The sequence below is a fragment of the Triturus cristatus genome, chromosome 8 (assembly GCF_964204655.1).
Source record: "Triturus cristatus chromosome 8, aTriCri1.1, whole genome shotgun sequence".
Lineage (NCBI taxonomy): Eukaryota > Metazoa > Chordata > Amphibia > Caudata > Salamandridae > Triturus > Triturus cristatus.
In genome coordinates this window covers 1,419,188,082-1,419,207,707 of record NC_140591.1, presented here as the reverse complement: position 1 = coordinate 1,419,207,707, position 19,626 = coordinate 1,419,188,082, and the positions used below count along the sequence as shown (strand labels likewise).

Genomic DNA, 19,626 nt, shown 5'->3' with positions numbered 1-19,626 from the left:
CCTGGAGTGGTACCCACAGACTACAGAATTGTCAGGGCACCTGTAGCAGTTGTCCTGCACAATTCTCCCACCTGTTCAGGGGTGCTAACCTGCAACTGGTACACCAGCCTAGGGTCTGTACCCTGAGGCTGAACAAGGGACTGGGTGGGCTCTGCCATACCCGGTCCTCCTTTCTGGGGCTCTGCACACTCCCACCTGGAGCGGTATCCCCTGACACTAAAATTGTAAGGTCACCTGTGGCAGGTGTCCTGCACAATTCACCACCAGTTCAGGTGTGCTATCCTGAAACTGGTATCCTATCCTGAGGTCTGTACCCTTAGAATAGGCAGGGGTCAGGAAGGAGGCTGCCCTCTACCCACCCCCCTACTGGGGCCCTGCACCCTCTCACCTGGAGTGGTGCCCACAGAAGAGAAACCAGTAGGGGCACTGTTAGCAGTTGTCCCTTTCTCGAGGTCAGGGGTCACCCTGAACCTGGCCATCCAACCCAGGGTCTGCACCCTTAGGCTGGACATGTGCCTGGCAACCCAGGGCTTCCGGGGGAGTACACCAGCCCCCCTCCCAAGGGAAACACACTCCTCAGGAGTTGTGCAAAAGTCTGCCAGGCGCAGGTCTCCAGCCTCCTGTCCACCTGACAGAGCATGAAGACCCCCCAGGCCAGAAGTGGCCCCACCAGGGTCAGTCCTGGGGGGCTCTGACCTCAGAGCTGGCAAACCTTGGCCCACTGGTCCTTCCACTGGGGATTGCGTCTCCCCCTCATCCCTCTCTCTGGACTCATGCACCCTACCCATTGGAGAGGTGCTGCCAGACACCTGAACTGGTGGGACGCTTGTTACAGCAGCCCCCTTCCCCCCAGCTCTCCGAACACCTAGAGATCCCCTCAGGGGATGGCCTCCCATTACAGACCAGGCCCCCCTCCTGGTGTTCCCACAGGGAACCAACCAGGCCTTGAGACTGGGTTTCGCACCTTGGGACAGAGCCCAATGCCACTCCCTCTCATCTTGAGACAGGACATGGGAATATACACCCCTCCCACTACTCCGGGACTTATCTGAGTTACCATAACCCTCCTCTACGTCACTTGGTTGGGGAAAACCTGAGCCACCTCCTTCAGGATCAACCCCAGATGCTTCTTCAGACCCTCTGGAATCCACCAAAAGATCCACCTCCTTTGCGAGCTCCCTGGGGTCAGAGAACTCACACTCCACCAGGTGTTGGCATAGCTCTGGAAAACAGGGACTTAAATAATGCTCTCCAACAATTGAATTACACAGCCCACACAGGTGTTAACCAAGCTACTGTTTCCCTCACCATCCAGTGGCTCGCACAAGTACCCCACATCACTCTCGAGAGACTGTCAAGACAGTGTCTGACTGTCTCTGTCACTCAACACACAATCTTCTGGGCGGTCTCCACACTCACATACCAGAACTTCTACCATGGGGGAACCCCTCTCCCTGCACCTCTCACCCAGAGTCAGTAGAGTATCCCTCCTACCACTAGGAATATGATCCCCTGTGCCAGTTTCCCAATCCACCTCAGGGACACTATGCACCACTGGAGCCACCTCATAAACTTGAACCCTAATGTATGTTAACCCCCTCCTTCAAGTCAGGTGCCACATCTCTGGGTGTGTGTACTTCTCCCTCAGCACTAGATAACACATTTTTGCTGCCACCATCTGAGCTGGACTCCACCTCCAGCCCAGTCAAGCTCGGTTCTTGAGCTACACACACTTCCTTTTCTTGGGCTAAGGCCCTCTTGCTCAGCCCTCTTGAGTTCCTGGTTGAACTCTCTCAGCCTCCACTCAACAGCTAGAAGCCAATCATTTTTCTCTGTTTCTCCCTCACTGTCAGAGAAGTCTTCCTCCTCAAAATCATCTTGTAGTGTTGCTTTCCAAAGTGTGACCTCATAAGAATACAGGCAATGGTTCTCTTCTTTGCCAACACACTTTCGCCTGCCTCCCAAGCAGGGCTGGATTCAAAACCAAACTTAGCCCTGGCAAAGCTGCTAAAACCAGACCCACACCGCATGACGCTGCAACTAGAATGGAACTATTGGGCCATGGCTGGGTTGTGGCAGCCTATTATGCTCTGAAAGCAGCCCCTTCCCTACTGCCAACCAAGAGTGCATTGCAGAATGGCCAGTTAAGCTCTCCTCCATGCACTATTCACCTCCTTCGCTCATCAGGGTGGCCGTTTTTCTGTCTAAGTCACATCCCTATCTACAAAGAAACGTACATAGGGATTTGTGTCAAAATCCTACGCCTCCTCGAGTTTTCCCACTTTGCATTGTGTGCTGCAGTGTACAGCACACATACAAAGCAGGAATTTCCTTAAAGCAAAGGTTTTGCAGTGGAAAGGACCCTTTTCAGCTCAAAACCTACGCTTACCACAACGCAGACATCCTTACACTATGGCTCAAGAGGATGTGTGCGTTGGCGCATGGCAGCCTAAAGTGTGCAAGCCCAGAAAGAGAGCAGAACAAAGCCACATTTTAGAAAATCTGGCACTAATCTGCTCTCGCATTCATGCAGCACAGCAACTTTACTCGCTGCACTTGGTTGCGTTACTTTACGATAAATCTGTACATTAAGCTGCAGTTATCTGTCACCCTCTGTATTCAAATTGGCCCTAAAGAATCACATACCATGTGGATAATAAAAAAACTCTTATTGTTCCACATGTGCCTTACTCCGCTGTCACCACCAGCACTGTGATTGGTTTACTCGTTTGAACTTTACAAAGACTGGTCCAAAGTACATTTTGTAAATTTTTCTGTAATCTTGAACTTTTACAGATTTTCACACTACCCTCTCCTTTTTTCACCCTTCTTATCAAGAGCAGGTTAATGTCGATATAGGTAATAATAACATGTACATCGATTCCTAGTGCATTGTTTCTTGTTGAGATTCTAATAAAATACAAAAACAAAAAGGCATGCATTTAGATCCATGTAGCATTATTGATTTAAGCAGGTATGGAAACAACACATGACTGCCTGACATGTTATTCTTATATTTTGGGACTTCAGGAGCTGTGCTACCTGTGTATGCAACGTGCTCAGAGGAACATCCCGGTTTACTTTCATGAAGAAAGACGAAAAAAGGAGGAAGATGAAGACCGCATATTGCAGCATTATCAGTACATAAAGGACCACGAGGCCTTACAGCAGGCTCAGGTATGTTTATGGAAACGGATTAAGCATCACTACGGTTTAGAATTCAAGCAACATACTGCCAGGCGTTAGGGGAGAAAATGAAGCTATTTTGAGGTTTTCTGTACTCATGGCCAGGGTGTCTTGGCCATCCTTTGTATCCAAGGTTTCTGTACTCAAGGCCAGGGTATCATGGCCATCCTTTGTCCCCGAGGTTTCTGTACTTAAGGCCAGGTTATCACGGCCATTCTTTGGCCCTAAGGTTTCTGTACTCAAGGCCATTGTATCATAGCCATCCTTTGTCCCCTAGGTGCCTGTACTTAAGGCCAGGGTATCATGGCCATCCTTTGTCCATGAGGTTTCTGTACTCAAGGCCAGGGTATCAGGCCATCCTTTACCCCGAGGTTTCTGTATTCAAGGCCAGGGTATCATGGCCATTCTTTGTCCCCAAGGTTTTTGTACTCATGGCCAGGGTATCACAGCCATCCTTTGTCCCCTAGGTTTCTGTAATTAAGGCTAGGGTATCTTGGCCATCCTTCGTCCCTGAGGTTTCTGTACTCAAGGCCAGGGTATCATGGCCATCCTTTTTCTCTGAGGTTTCTGTACTCAAGGCCAGGGTATCATGTCCATCCTTTGTCCCCGAGGTTTCTGTACTCAAGGCCAGAGAATCATAGCCATCCTTTGTCCCCGAGGTATATGTCCTCACAACCAGGGTATCATGGTCATTCTTTGTCCCTGAGGTGTTTGTACTCAAGGCCAGGGTACCACGGCCATCCTTTGTCCGCAAGGTTTCTGTTAGACTTGGGACTCTCTAGTTGGCACAGGTATGCACTTGTGACAAATAGGGACCATCACCTCTAGTCAGGGTAAGGGGGTACACTCCTAAAATAACCCCTGCTCACCCCCTTGGTAGCTTGGCACGAGCAGACAGGCTTATCTCAGAGGCAGTGTGTAAAGCATTTGTGAATACATACAGTAATCAAGTGACAACACTTCAGAGGGACACCACACAGGTTTTATATAAAAAATAAGTATTCTTTATATAGATTTACCACAAGACCATAAACGACAAAAATCCACAATACTGTTACTTTATGATGGTAGAATTTAGCTTAGTTCTCTTTAGTTCTTAAATGCGACACTTTAAGTCAATGTACCTGTAGATGCGACACGCAGGGCAACAAAAGTGTTGCAACGATGTTGATCCGATGAAAGTTTGGTGCAAAGAAATAAAGACGTGAAGATCTTCCAGATGCGGCATGCTTCTCCTGTAGTAACCTGCGAGTCCTAAAAAGGCTCTCCCCTCTGTCTGGGTTTTGGGCGGCTTTCAAGCCAGGATGGTTTCAATCTTGGGCTGCAGGGGCGCCACCTGGCCGCTCCCCACCTGGTGTCCCAAGTACACCACGGAACCCTGCCCGATCTGGCATTTACTCGCCTTGATTGTGATGCCTGCCCTCCGCAGCGTCATCAACACTTCCCAGAGGTGGCGCAGATGTTCTTCCCAACTGGCGTTGAACACTGCGATGTCATCCAGGTAGGCGGCACTGAACTCCTCCAGTCCAGCCAACACCTGGTTGACCAACCTCTGAAAGGTGGCAGGGGCATTCTTCATCCCAATGGGCATCACCCGGAACTGGTAGTGCCCATCTGGTGTGGAGAATGCTGACCTCTCTTTTGCCCCACCGGTCAAGGCGATCTGCCAGTACCCAGACGTTAAGTCAAACATGCTGAGGTACCGTGCAGCCCCTAGCCGGTCTATGAGCTCATCAGCTCTGGGGATGGGGTGCGCGTCAGTCCTGGTGACTGAATTGAGCCCTCGGTAGTCCACACAGAACCGGAGTTCTGGTGTGGCACCCGGTGCGGCAGCCTTTGGGACCAAGACCACTAGGCTGGCCCAAGGACTGCTAGAGGACTCAATCACCCCTAACGCAAACATCTTGGAGACCTCCTCCTTGATGCAAGCTCTCATCCTGTCAGTCACCCTGTAGGATTTGTGCCTCACAGGTGGACTATCCCCAGTGTCCACATCATGGACGCACCAATCAGTGACACCGGGAACCAGGGAGAACAGATCAGAAAACTGTCTCAGCAACTGGCGGTAGTCATTCTGTTGCTCAGGGGTCAGGGAAGAAGAGAGGCTGACACCTTCTACTGACCCATCTTGCTCTGTCGCCGACAGGAGTTCTGGAAGAGGCTCGGTCTCCTCCTCCATTCCACCATCTGTCGCTAAGAGCATGCCCACTTGGGACCACTCCAAGTGGGGCTTCAGGCGGTTGACATGCAGGACCCTCAAGGGGTTCCTGGGAGACCGCAAGTCCACCAAGTAGGTAACCGGACTTTTGCGCTCCACAACCTCAAATGGTCCGGTCCACTTATCCTGGAGCGCGCAGGGCTCCACTGGGGCCATGACCCACACTTTCTGACCAGGCTGAAGCTCTACCAGAGTGGCATTCTGGTCGTACCACCTCTTCATCTCCTCCTGGCTGGCTTCCAGATTCGCCTCAGTGAGTTGCCTGAAACGCCGAGTTTGGTTCCTAAAGGCCAGCATGTAGCTATATACATCCTGGGGAGGTTTCCTGGGAGATTGCTCCCAGCCTTCTTTAACCAAACTCAGAGGTCCTCTTACTGGGAGTCCATAGAGAAGCTCAAAGGGACTGATCCCTAGAGATTTCTGTGGCACCTCGTGGTATGCAAAAAGCAGGCATGGTAGGAAGACGTCCCACTTACGCCTCATAGGTTCCTCAAGACCCATAATAATGCCTTTTAGGGTTCGGTTGAACCTTTCAACCAACCCATTTCCTTGGGGGTGGTAAGGAGTGGTAAACTTGTAGGTTACCCCACACTCCTGCCACAGGGACTTCATATACTTGGAAATTAAGTTGGGATCTCGGTCAGACACTACCTCGCGAGGGAATCCCACTCTGGAGAAAATTCCCATCAGTGCTCGTCCCACCACGGCGGCCGTCACTGTCCTCAGAGGTATGGCTTCCGGGTACCGGGTGGCATGGTCCACCAAGACCAGGATGAACCAGTTGCCCATGGCTGTCTTGGGGTCCAGTGGTCCCACAATGTCAATACCCACCCGTTCAAAGGGGGTGCTGACTACAGGGAATGGCTGGAGAGGAGCCTTGCGCTTCCTCCCACTCTTTCCACTTGCCTGGCAAGTCTGACATGTCCTGCAGTGAGTTTCGGAACTCCTGCGCATTTGGGGCCAATACAAATGGGTGACAAGCCTTTCAAAGGTCTTGTCCTGCCCCAAATGTCCTGCCAATGGAACATCATGAACCAGCCCCAGTAGGAAGGCTCTGAAGTGCTGGGGTACCACCAGCACACGGGCTGACCCAGGCTCAGCAACCTTAGGCTCTGTATACAGGAGGTCATTCTCCAAGTAGATCCAAGGTGACCTAGACTGATCACCTGCTGCCTGGTCTGCAGCCTGTTGCCGCAGACCCACAAGAGAAGGGCATTCTTTCTGCTCCTTGTAGAATTCCTCCCTGGAGGGTCCTGCTTCTTGCTGCCAATGGGTCAGCTCAGGCATGTCCCCCAGTTCGGCTACCTGCTCCCCTGTAGGCTCCAGGGCATCCCCCTCAGGGTCTGCTCCCTCCTGGACCGTGGGAACTTCGGGGGCCGGTTTCCCGCACCCCCTGCCTCTACTCTTGACGGCAGGTACCTGGGCCTCCCTCTCAGGCTCCAGGTCCTCTTGAGCACCTTTACTCGCTGCCATGGACCGGGTGGTTACACACGCTCAGTCAGGCAACCCCAACATTTCTAAATGAGCACTCCGCTCCACCTTCGCCCAAGGGGAGCTCTCCAGATCGTTCTCTAACAAACAGTCAACAGGCATGGCGGGCCTCACATCTACCTGAAGAGTAGCAGAGACCCCCCCACTCAAAGGGAACCTGAGCCACCTCGCAGTGACTCTCTGTGTTGTCAGCGGCAACAACTGGGTAAAATGCACCAGGGACAACCTGCTCTTGAGACACCAGGTGACACTTGACAGCTGTCACACTGGCCCCTGTATCTCTAAGAGCCTCCACTCTATGGCCATTGGTGGTCACCCACTGCCTGTATTTTTTAGTGTAATCAGGCAGCTGGGTCCTGGGGACCACCTCACAATCTCCTAATGAGACAAGGGACATCTCTGCGGGACCCCACCCACCTTGGGCACCCATCTCCCCACCCAGGGCTACACTAGCCATCTGCCGGGGGGCTGCACCAGGGGGTGCTGGTTTTCCAAACAGGCAACACTTGGGATCATTGGCAAAATGACCCAGGTCTCCACATTTGTAGCATTCCGGGGGCCCTCTTTGAACAGGTGGACCTGTCGGGGCCCCTGACGGTTTCTGGGGGGGAGGCTGAGGACCTTTCCCTTGGGGACTACTTTGGGGCCTTCTATAGAACTCCCTCTGTTTACCCTTGTCCCCCCACTCTTCTGCTGGGGACCATGCCCACTCTTGGCTGAGTCTCCCATGTGACCCTTGTGGACCCTGGTACTGACCCAGCGGTCCGCCTCCTCAGCAAGCTTCCTAGGATTAGTCAGCCTACTATCAATCAGGTGCTGGCGTAGCTCAGGAAAACAGTTACTTGACAAGTGCTCCCATGCAATTAAATCAAGAAGTCCCTGAAAATCATCAACTTTGCTACCCTTCACCCAACCATCCAATGCTCTGCAGACAAAAAGTGACATATTCAACATAGGTACTGTTCGCTATCTTTGTGCAACCCCTGAACCTCTGTCTGTACATTTCAGTAGTTAAACCATATCTGGACATTAATGCATCTTTCATGTGGGGATAGGAATTATAGACATCAGAAGGCAAGTCTAGCAGTGTGTCCCGCCCCTCACTAAGGAACCGCCCCCACAACCCCGCTCCCCAATCCTTCTCAGGGACCCAGTGGAAAGACATGGCTACCTCATAGGCCTTGACCCACTGCCCAATATCATCATTTAAAAAAATTCCACATCTTTAGGGATATATACTCTAGATTCCACAGGCATTGACGGTGTGCTGCCACCAGAGGGAGTAATCTCTAAGGCCTTGGCTTTCAACTCCAACTCCCTCAAAACCTTTTCATGTTCAAACTGCATTTTCTTCCCTTCTAGTGCTAACTTTCTAGTTTGCATTTCAAATTCTAACTGCCCGCCTAACTTGAGCTTGGTCAGCTCCATTTCGTGCATCCTACACTCTTTTCTATCTGCCAACTCCTCTGGAGACAGCCTCTTAACAGAAACACTGCTACCGGCAGGAGAAGGGGTTTTCCTTCCTCTTGGACCCACTGGCCCTTCCAGCTTCTTCTCTGCATTATCAGTGGCATTACTTGCTTCTACCCAGGCCCTCAGCGCCTTGTAGAACTCTGCCTTATTTTTAAATCCAGTAGTGGGAACATTGAATTTCTTGCAGAAGAACTTCAGCTGTGTTACTTTGTAGCGTTCCAGTTTCTCTTCTTCCATTATCAACAGAGACTACAGATTCTGCACTCTCCATCATGATCAAACTTGGCAGTACTAAAAAAAATAGAAATTCCCAGAAAGAAATCTACCTACAAGTATGTGGTCACGTCTTGGTCTGCACTCACTAGTAGTGTTCACCAATCACTGTACATGAGTCACAAATGCAAGTCCAGAATCCTCACCACTGACCACCAATCGTAGACTTGGGGGTCTCTAGTTGGCACAGGTATGCACTTGTGACAAATAGGGACCATTGCCTCTAGTCAGGGTAAGGGGGTACACTCCTAAAATAACCCCTGCTCACCCCCTTGGTAGCTTGGCACGAGCAGACAGGCTTATCTCAGAGGCAGTGTGTAATGCATTTGTGAACACATACAGTAATCAAGTGACAACACTACAGAGGGACACTACACAGGTTTTATATCAAAAATAAGTATTCTTTATATAGATTTACCACAAGACCATAAACGACAAAAATCCACACTACTCTTACTTTGAGATGGTAGAATTTAGCTTAGTTCTCTTTAGTTCTTAAATGCAACACTAAGTCAATGTACCTGTAGATGCGACTCGCAGGGCAACGAAAGTGTTGCAACGATGTTGATGCAATGAAAGTTTGGTGCAAAGAAATAAAGACGTGAAGATCTTCCAGAGGCGGCACGCTTCTCCGATGTTGCGAGAAGACTCGATTCGATGCGTCAGCTGCAGCGGCCACACCCCTTTACGCGATGCGATGACAGCGGCTTTGGCGGCGACACTCCTCTCCGACGTTGCGAGACGCTTCCGCTCGATGCGACAACTGCAGCGGCGACACCCTTTACGCGATGCGACGACAACAGCTCCGATGGCGGCATGCTTCTCCGTGGATGCGAGGTGCTTTACTTGATGCGGTGCAATGCGACAGCTACGATGGCTGCGATGGCGACACGCTTCTTCGGCGTTGCGAGACACTTCTTCGAAGATGCGAGATGCTTCCGCTCGATGCGACAACTGCAGCGGCGACACCCTTTACGCGATGCGACGACAACAGCTCCGATGGCGGCACGCTTCTCTTTCTTGAGTCGCGCTTCCAGCTCCTTGCGACACGCAGCTTTCGGAAGGCCCCAAAAACAGCAGCAGGCACTTCCAAAGAACTCTGGGGAGCTGGGGGTTGAAGTCTGTTGTACTTGAGACTTCAGCAGGAGGCAAGCTCTTTTCCAAGCCCTTGGAGATCCATCACAAGTTGAGCAAAAGTACACACACAGTTCCTTTTTCCTCCCTTTGGCAGTAAGGCAACCACTGCAGGCCAATCCCCCAGTTTCAGGGATAGTCTCTCCTCAGTTTCGTCTTGGTTCCTCTCCTCAGCAGAGTTTTCTTCTTGATTCCCAAAGTGATCTAAATTCTTGGGATCAGGGTCGAAATACTTATACCCCAAAATCCTTTGTCCTCTGAGGGCAGAGGGGCCTTTGCCTTGTTCAAACCGGTTCTGGTCAGTCCTGGAGTACTTTGTTTACTTGACTCCTTCTTTCTTTTCAGAGTGCAGGGCAGAGACATCAGACGCACCACAGGAGGTGGAGCCAGCATTGTGGAGGGAAGGCACAGCCCTATTCAGGTCCCAGGTGCAACTCCTCCTTCCCATCTAGATGCAGATCTCTCTATTCACCACTGGGCCACCTCACCCTGTCTCCTGGAATTCCCCAGCCCTGTCACTCAAACTCCAGACAAGGAATACACAGCCTAGCATAGGCAGGTTTGAATGGTTAGACAAGAAAATACCTACTTTCTAAAAGTGGTATTTTCAAACACAGAATGTTAAAACAGATGTATTTTATCATTCTGAGTTCAGGCATACTAAATTTGAATTTCTACCATGTTCCCTGAGTCAGTTAGGATTATAAGATGCAATAATCAAACTGCCCATTCTGGCCTATGGAGAACAGGTAGCCTTGCAATAGTGAAAAACGAAATTGGCTGTAATTCACTATCAGAACATGCCACACACACCAGGGCATGTCCTACCTTATACTTACAATGCACCCTGCCCTTGGGCCTACCATAGGGGTGTCTGATATGAAGAAAAGGGAAGGTTTAGAGACTGGCAAGTGGGTGCCCTTGCCCAGTCAGCATGACAGTACCAGACTGCACGCAGGCTCTGCAATGGCAGACCTTAGACATACTTTTACAGGCTGCTTCTGTGGGTGGCACAACCAGTGCTGCAAGCCCACCAGCAGCATTTGGATTTACAAGCCCTGGGCACTCCTGGTGCACTGTACTAGAGTCTGACAGGTAAGCCAAACCAACCAATCATGGAATCACAAATTCATACATTAATTTACAATAGGGAGCACTTGCACTGTGGCACTGGACAGCAGTGGCACAGTGCCCTGAGCATCTAATACCAGCAAAAACACCTGAGGCAACAGCAAAAAATGGAAGGGAGACCCACGCCAAGGTGCCAGGTCTAACAGTTTCTGTAATGAAGGCCAGTGTATCTTGGCCATCCTTTGTCCCTGAAGTTTCTGTACTCAAGGCCAAGGTATCATGGCCATCCTTTGCCCCCGAGGTTTCTGTAGTCAAGGCCAGGGTATCATGGCCACCCTTTGTCCCCTAGGTTTCTGTACTCAAGGCCAGGGTACCTCGGCCATCCTTTATCCCTGAGGTTTCTGTACTCAAGGCCAGGGTATCATGGCCATCCTTTTTCTCTGAGGTTTCTGTACTCAAGGCCAGAGTATCATGGCCAACCTTTGTCCCCGAGGTTTCTGTACTCAAGGCCAGGGTATCATGGTCATTCTTTGTCCCCGAGGTTTTTGTACTCACAGCCAGGGTACCACGGCCATCGTTTGTCCCCTAGGTTTCTGTACTTAAGGCCAGTGTATCTTGGCCATCCTTTATTCCTGAGGTTTCTGTACTTAAGACCAGTGTATCTTGGCCATCCTTTGCCCCCGAGGTTTCTGTACTCAAGCCCGGGGTATCACGCCATTCTTTGTCTCAGAAGTTTCTGTAGTCAAGGCTAGAATATCATGGCCATCCTTTGTCCCCAATGTTTCTGTACTCAAGGCCACGGTATCATGGCCATTCTTTCTCCACGAGGTTTCTGTACTCCAGGCCAGGGTATGAGGGCCATCCTCTGTCCCCTACGTTTCTGTACTTAAGGCCAGGGTATTTTGGCCATCCTTTGTCACCAAGGTTTCTCTACTCAAGACCACGGTATCATGGCTATTCTTTGTCTTCGAGGTTTCTGTACTCACGGCCAGGGTATCATGGCCATCCTTTGTCCCCTAGGTTTCTGTACTTAAGGCCAGGGTATTGTGGGCATTGTATGTCCCCGAGGTTTCTGTACTGAAGGCCAGTGTATCATGGCCATCTTTTGTCTCAGTGGTTTCCATACTTAATGCCAGGGTATCACGGCCATCCTTTGTCCCCTAGGTTTGTGTACTCTAGGCCAGGGATTTCATGGCTATCATTTGTCCCTGAGGTTTCTGTACTCAAGGCCAGGGTTTAATGGCCATCCTTTGTCTCCAAGGTTTCTGTACTCAAGGCCAGGATATCATGACCATCCTTTGTCCCCTAGGTTTCTGTACTCAAGACCAGGATATCACGGCCGTCCTTTGCCCCCTAGGGATCTGTATTTAAGGCCAGGGTATCTTGGCCATCCTTTGTCCTAGAAGTTTCTGTACTCAGGGCCAGGGTATCACGGCCATCCTTTGTCCCCTAGGTTTCTGTACTTAAGGCCAGGGTCTCATGGCCATCCTTTGTCCCCAGGGTATCTGAACTCAAGGCCAGTGTACCATGGCCATCTTTTGTCCCCGAGGTTTCCGTACCTAAGGCCAGGGTATCACGGCCATTCTTTGTCCCCTAGATTTTTGTACTCAAGGCCAGGGATTTCATGGCTATCATTTGTCCCTGAGGTTTCTGTACTCAAGGCCAGGATGTCACAACCATCCTTTGTCCCCTAGGGTTCTGTACTCAAGGCCAAGGTTTAAAGGCCACCCTTTGTCTCCAAGGTTTCTGTACTCAAGGCAGGATATCACGACCATCCTTTGTCCCCTAGGTTTCTGTACTCAAGGCCAGGGTATCACGGCCATCCTTTGTCTCCGAGGTTTCTGTACTCACGGCCAGGGTATCATGGCCATCCTTTGTCCCCTAGGTTTCTGTACTTAAGGCCAGGGTATTGCGGGCATTCTATATCCCCGAGGTTTCTGTACTGAAGGCCAGTGTATCATGGCCATCTTTGTCTCCGTGGTTTCCATACTTAATGCCAGGGTATCACGGCCATCCTTTGTCCCCTAGGTTTGTGTACTCTAGGCCAGGGATTTCATGGCTATCATTTGTCCCTGAGGTTTCTGTACTCAAGGTCAGGGTTTAATGGCCATCCTTTGTCTCCAAGGTTTCTGTACTCAAGGCCAGGATATCATGACCATCCTTTGTCCCCGAGGGTTCTGTACTCAAGACCAGGATAGCACGGCCGTCCTTTGCCCCTTAGGGATCTGTATTTAAGGCCAGGGTATCTTGGCCATCCTTTGTCCTAGAAGTTTCTGTACTCAGGGCCAGGGTATCACGGCCATCCTTTGTCCCCTAGGTTTCTGAACTCAAGGCCAGGGTATCATGGCCATCTTTTGTCCCCGAGGTTTCCGTACCTAAGGCCAGCGTATCACGGCCATCCTTTGTCCCCTAGGTTTTTGTACTCATGGCCAGGGATTTCATGGCTATCATTTGTCCCTGAGGTTTCTGTTCTCAAGGCCAGGGTTTAACGGCCATCCTTTGTCTCCGAGGTTTCTGTACTCAAGGCCAGGATATCACAACCATCCTTTGTCCCCTAGGGTTCTGTACTCAAGGCCAAGGTTTAAAGGCCACCCTTTGTCTCCAAGGTTTCTGTACTCAAGGCAGGATATCACAACCATCCTTTGTCCCCTAGGTTTCTGTACTCAAGGCCAGGGTATCACGGCCATCCTTTGTACCCTAGGTTTCTGTACTCAAGGCCAGGGTATCATGGCCATCATTAGTCCCCGAGGTTTCTGTACTCAAGGCCAGGGTATCATGGCCATCCTTTGTCCCCAATGTTTTTGTACTCAAGGCCACGGTATCATGGCCAACCATTGTCCCCGAGGTTTCTGTACTCAAGGCATGGGTATCATGGCCATCCTTTATCCCTGAGGTTTCTGTACTCAAGACCAGGATATCACGACCATTCATTGTCCCCGAGGTTTTGTACTCCAGGCCAGGGATTTCATGGCTATCCTTTGTACCCCAGGGTTTGTGTACTACTGGCCAGGGTATCACGGCCATTCTTTGTCCCAGAGGTTTTGTACTCAAGGCCAGGGATTTCATGGCTATCCTTTGTACCCCGAGCTTTGTGTACTCAAGGCCAGGATATCACAACCATCCTTTGTCCCCTAGGTTTCTGTACTCAAAGCCAGGGTATCACGGCCATCCTTTGCCCCCTAGGGTTCTGTATTTAAGGCAAGGGTATCATAGCCATGCTTTGCTCCGAGATTTCTTTACTCAAAGCCAGGTTATCATGGCCATTCTTTGTTCACGAGGTTTCTGTACTGAAGGCCAGTGTATCATGGCCATCTTTTGTCCCCGAGGTTTCTGTACTCAAGGCCAGGGAATCATGGCCATCCCTTGTCCCCAAGGTTTCCGTACTTAAGGCCGGTGTATCTTGGCCATCCTTTTTCCCCAAGGTTTCCGTACTTAAGACCAGAGTATCACGGCCATCCTTTGTTCCCAAGGTTTTTGTACTCAAGGCCAGGGTATCATGGCTATACTTTGTCCCAGAAGTTTCTGTACTCAAGGCCGTGGTATCATGGCCATCCTTTTTCCCCAAGGTTTCCCTACTTAAGGCCAGGGTATCACGGCCATTCTCTGTCCCTCAGGTTTTTGTACTCAAGGCCAGGGATTTCATGGCTATCCTTTGTACCCCGGGGTTTGTGTACTACGGGCCAGGGTATCACATCCATCCTTTGTTTCAGAGATTTCTGTACTCAAGGCCAGGGATATCACAACCATCCTTTGTCCCCTAGGTTTCGGTACTCAAGGCCAGGGTATCACGGCCATCCTATGCCCCCTAGGGTTCTGTACTCAAGGCCAGGGTATCATGGCCATACTTTGTCCCCAATGTTTCTGTACTCAAGGCCACGGTATCATGGCCATTCTTTGTCTACATGGTTTCTGTACTCAAGGCCAGAGTTTAATGGCTATCCTTTGTCTCCACGGTTTCTGTACTCAAGGCCAGGATATCATGACCATCCTTTGTCCCCTAGGTTTCTGTACTCAAGGCCAGGGTATCACGGCCGTCCTTTGCCCCCTAGGGATCTGTATTTAAGGCCAGGGTATCTTGGCCATCCTTTGTCCTAGAAGTTTCGGTACTGAGGGCCAGGGTATCACGGCCATCCTTTGTCCCCTAGGTTTCTGTACTTAAGGCCAGGGTCTCATGGCCATCCTTTATCCCCAAGGTTTCTGAACTCAAGGCCAGGGTACCATGGCCATCTTTTGTCCCCGAGGTTTCCGTACCTAAGGCCAGGGTATCACGGCCATTCTTTGTCCCCTAGATTTTTGTACTCAAGGCCAGGGATTTCATGGCTATCATTTGTCCCTGAGGTTTCTGTACTCAAGGCCAGGATGTCACAACCATCCTTTGTCCCCTAGGGTTCTGTACTCAAGGCCAAGGTTTAAAGGCCACCCTTTGTCTCCAAGGTTTCTGTACTCAAGGCAGGATATCACGACCATCCTTTGTCCCCTAGGTTTCTGTACTCAAGGCCAGGGTATCACGGCCATCCTTTGTCTCCGAGGTTTCTGTACTCACGGCCAGGGTATCATGGCCATCCTTTGTCCCCTAGGTTTCTGTACTTAAGGCCAGGGTATTGTGGGCATTCTATATCCCCGAGGTTTCTGTACTGAAGGCCAGTGTATCATGGCCATCTTTTGTCTCCGTGGTTTCCATACTTAATGCCAGGGTATCACGGCCATCCTTTGTCCCCTAGGTTTGTGTACTCTAGGCCAGGGATTTCATGGCTATCATTTGTCCCTGAGGTTTCTGTACTCAAGGCCAGGGTTTAATGGCCATCCTCTGTCTCCAAGGTTTCTGTACTCAAGGCCAGGATATCATGACCATCCTTTGTCCCCGAGGGTTCTGTACTCAAGACCAGGATAGCACGGTCGTCCTTTGCCCCTTAGGGATCTGTATTTAAGGCCAGGGTATCTTGGCCATCCTTTGTCCTAGAAGTTTCTGTACTCAGGGCCAGGGTATCACGGCCATCCTTTGTCCCCTAGGTTTCTGTACTTAAGGCCAGGGTCTCATGGCCATCCTTTGTCCCCGAGGTTTCTGAACTCAAGGCCAGGGTATCATGGCCATCTTTTGTCCCCGAGGTTTCCGTACCTAAGGCCAGGGTATCACGGCCATCCTTTGTCCCCTAGGTTTTTGTACTCAAGGCCAGGGATTTCATGGCTATCATTTGTCCCTGAGGTTTCTGTACTCAAGGCCAGGGTTTAACGGCCATCCTTTGTCTCCGAGGTTTCTGTACTCAAGGCCAGGATATCACAACCATCCTTTGTCCCCTAGGGTTCTGTACTCAAGGCCAAGGTTTAAAGGCCACCCTTTGTCTCCAAGGTTTCTGTACTCAAGGCAGGATATCACGACCATCCTTTGTCCCCTAGGTTTCTGTACTCAAGGCCAGGGATGAGACAGAGATTTAGAAAATTAGAAACCAGGAAAGAACCTCATTACAATTGAAGGGGACACCTAAAGTGAGGTGCAAGTGTTTTAACGATCTCAACATGGAGTGCAAATAAAATGTAGTTGCTATCTCTAGAGGAGTAAGATTCTGACTCAGTGGCCTACATTTGCATGAGTGCACTATTCAGGTGTGTTTTTCTAAATACTTTTAAAAGTGTTCTTTCTTTCGCTTTCAACGAGGAAGATATGCCTTTGGCTATTAATATAAACACGAATTAAGGAATCACTATTTTTTTTACTTCCAAGGGAGCATTGTATACTTGAGCTCGAGTGTAGTGATCAAGTCCACTCAGTTGAGATGTTTCAAAGAGATTTATTTCAAGTTGATAAAAGATCACAGGTAGATTATAAGTAGATCAAATCAAGACCAAGTCGAAATCAGATAAAGACCCCACCAGGAGCAGCCAGCAGGCAGCTCAGCCCAGTCAACTGCCCCTTCTCTGACAGACTCCCCAACATTCCGATAGCATCATCACATTAACATTCCACTTGTGATAGAATAACATTGGATTGACATTAGCAGGATATAACATATCTCCCTTTCTTATACGGGAAACAACAAAACTAGAAATATCAGAAAAACCTGATAAAGTGAAAGCAGAATGATTATATAAAACAAAAGGAACAACAACAAAAGAACATCCATCAAAAGAAGAGCAATGTAAGAACAACCATAGAAAGGAGAGCAACCAAGAGAAATCAAGGAACAGAAAAGAAATGAAACACAGAAACCATCCTCCCTTCTCACACAACAGCGAAGAAAAAACAACGTTAGAGGATATAAAAAAGTACAAAAGACTTCCCCAAAACGCACCCACTAGCCAGAACAGGAATGAAATGGGGCTGAAAGTGCAAAACCAACAAAACATAGAGCTACAGGCTGCGACAACACAGAGAAAGAAAACCCAACAGAAAAACAAAAGAAAGTCCAGAATCCATACGAGGCACGAAAAGCAGACCTCAGAAGGAAACAGAAGAGAAGAAAAAACAAGGAAGATGAGGAAAAAAAATAAAGGCGATCCTCACCTACAAGAAACACCATCATCAATAAAATCTTTAAAATATGATATAAAGACAACAGTGTATAATAAAATTCTTACCTAGATGTAAATGTTTGAAAAACCCGCACCAATGCAATAGGACTGTAACCTTTGCATGGGTACACCCTGTAAACAGGTACATTTGAAAGCGTACAGGTAAGAACCCGCAAATTGATACATGCGAAAGAACTGTAACCTTTGCATAGTCACACCCTGTTAGACAGGTACATTTGAAAGCATACGGGTAAGAACCCGCAAATTGATTCATGCGAAAGGACTGTAACCTTTGCATAGTCGCACCCTGTAGAGAGGTACATTAGATAGCGTACGGGGAAGAACCCGCAAATTGATTCGATTAGATTCATAGACGCACCCTGTAGACAGGTACATTAGAAAGGGTATGTATAAAACCCCGCAAATTGATAAATGAGAAAGGACAGGACAAAAAAAAACCCTGTGCACAGTAATGACGGGATAGACGTTGTGCACTGCTCTGCACTGCTCAAATTAAACAAAAAAAACAACCTGACTGGTTATAAAGCTTGACTAGTCGCACTATTTTAAAAGTTACTGAGCAGTTTTAGAAAATGTAGAGTTAACAACAACACAGGAGGTTGAGACGTTGTAAAACTGTAACTGGAACGTAAAACTATAATAAATTAAAGTTAGAAATTGGCATACAAATACTGAATGTTTTTTTAAATAAACACTAGATGGCAGCATGGCAGTGAATAAAGCTCGAAATGTTTGAAAATGTCACTAGAGAGTAACTTCGTCATTTCAAACTCACAGGTACTCCGATAGATCAGCTGATGCCATGCCGGTACTCGACTTACAGATGTTGAAAAGAGTTTGCCATCGAAATTGACAGATTCACAAAGACACACATCCTTCTAGAAGATTGTTCTGACGAACTAAAACTGTGACAGAAGATTGATGAGTGTACCCACAGTGCTCATAATGATGATGAAACTGCCGTAGAGCCGATGACAAACGTGGTTGGCAATAGAAACGAGCACCGGTGGTGCATGCACGTACTACTGCTTCAAATGCACAGTGCATTGTAAAAGATAGGGTACTGCCAAACAAAAGATGGCGGCGCGCACAATGACAATGATGAGTGCCTCCCCGTGTCTCCGTGCATGAATACGTCCGTGTGAGGAGAAATAAGCATGACGTCACAAATGCAGCGAAGAAAACATCCTAGGAGTGCAGTATGTAGGTAAGATCGCGTGCACATAAACGAACGCGCTCTCTTGATTTTTTGAAAATAAAATAATGTTAAACTGCCAAATGAAGCAAAGGCTTACCAAAGGCCCGTCAATACAAATAAACATGGCTCACCTGCCACAAAAGTAATAACACTTCCCCATAGCGCTTGAAGGTAGCTCCTCTGCATGTCAGGCAATAACACCAGAACGCTTAATGCTTGAATTAAAATATTAGTTCTACCCTTCTTGGATAGAGGTTTCTCGATAGTTGCCAAACAGGAAAAATTGTCCCAACCACGTTGTTTTGCCCGAACAGAAAATTTCCTCTCAATCATAATAGCACCGGATAAAAAGCTGACATGAGGTTGCATGGTAGGTAGCAGGTAGATGCGACACACACTCTGAGGGGATTGAAAATTGTCCCGTGGTGTGACACTGAAGACAGGAATACATCAAAACAGTCCAATTACCTTGGTAGTTGAAACGTTATAATGAAGGAAGAAACAGAGCTTTTAAAACTTGAACCGGCACTTGTTATGCTGTGGGAACAACAAGTAATTCATTGAGCAGCATTTGAAATCCAGTTAGAGTAGACTCAGTTAAAGAAAAACCTTGAACAGCCTTGAGTTGTAGTTTGGACAGACACTGTAGGGAAAGCTAGAAAAATCTTTTTGAGATGCTGTGAGGACAGCAAGCAGATATGGTACTTTGAGTTGAGGGCACGGCAGTCTGTGCTGTGCAGACAGGAACTGGTACTTTGATTTGAGGGCACTCTGTGTTGTAAAGACTAGATCTGGCACTTTGATTAGAAGGCACTCTGTGCTGTGTAGACTGGAACAGGCACTTTGATTTGAAGGTACTCTGTGCTGTGCAGACAGGAACTGTTACATTGAGTTGAAGGTTGATAATAGACTTGAACTGGCACTAAGCATTGAGTGCAACCGATGGGAGGTCACTGGTGGGGTCTAGAATGAGAGTTGAGAGCGGTGCCAGCTTGAGTTGATTGAAGATTGATGAGGTTGAAGTAGCAGGTTCTTTAAGTTCAAATCGTCGCCA

General features: G+C 48.9%; 1 protein-coding gene across 1 annotated transcript in view; it reads left to right on the top strand.

Annotated features, from left to right (window-relative positions):
* CCDC81 (coiled-coil domain containing 81) overlaps positions 1-19,626 on the top strand; it is a 316,574-nt gene that overhangs the window by 202,322 nt on the left and 94,626 nt on the right. Inside the window, exon 9 of the mRNA XM_085623150.1 lies at positions 3,031-3,177. Coding sequence (XP_085479276.1) covers positions 3,031-3,177 — 147 coding nt within the window. The remainder of the gene's footprint in view (positions 1-3,030; positions 3,178-19,626) is intronic.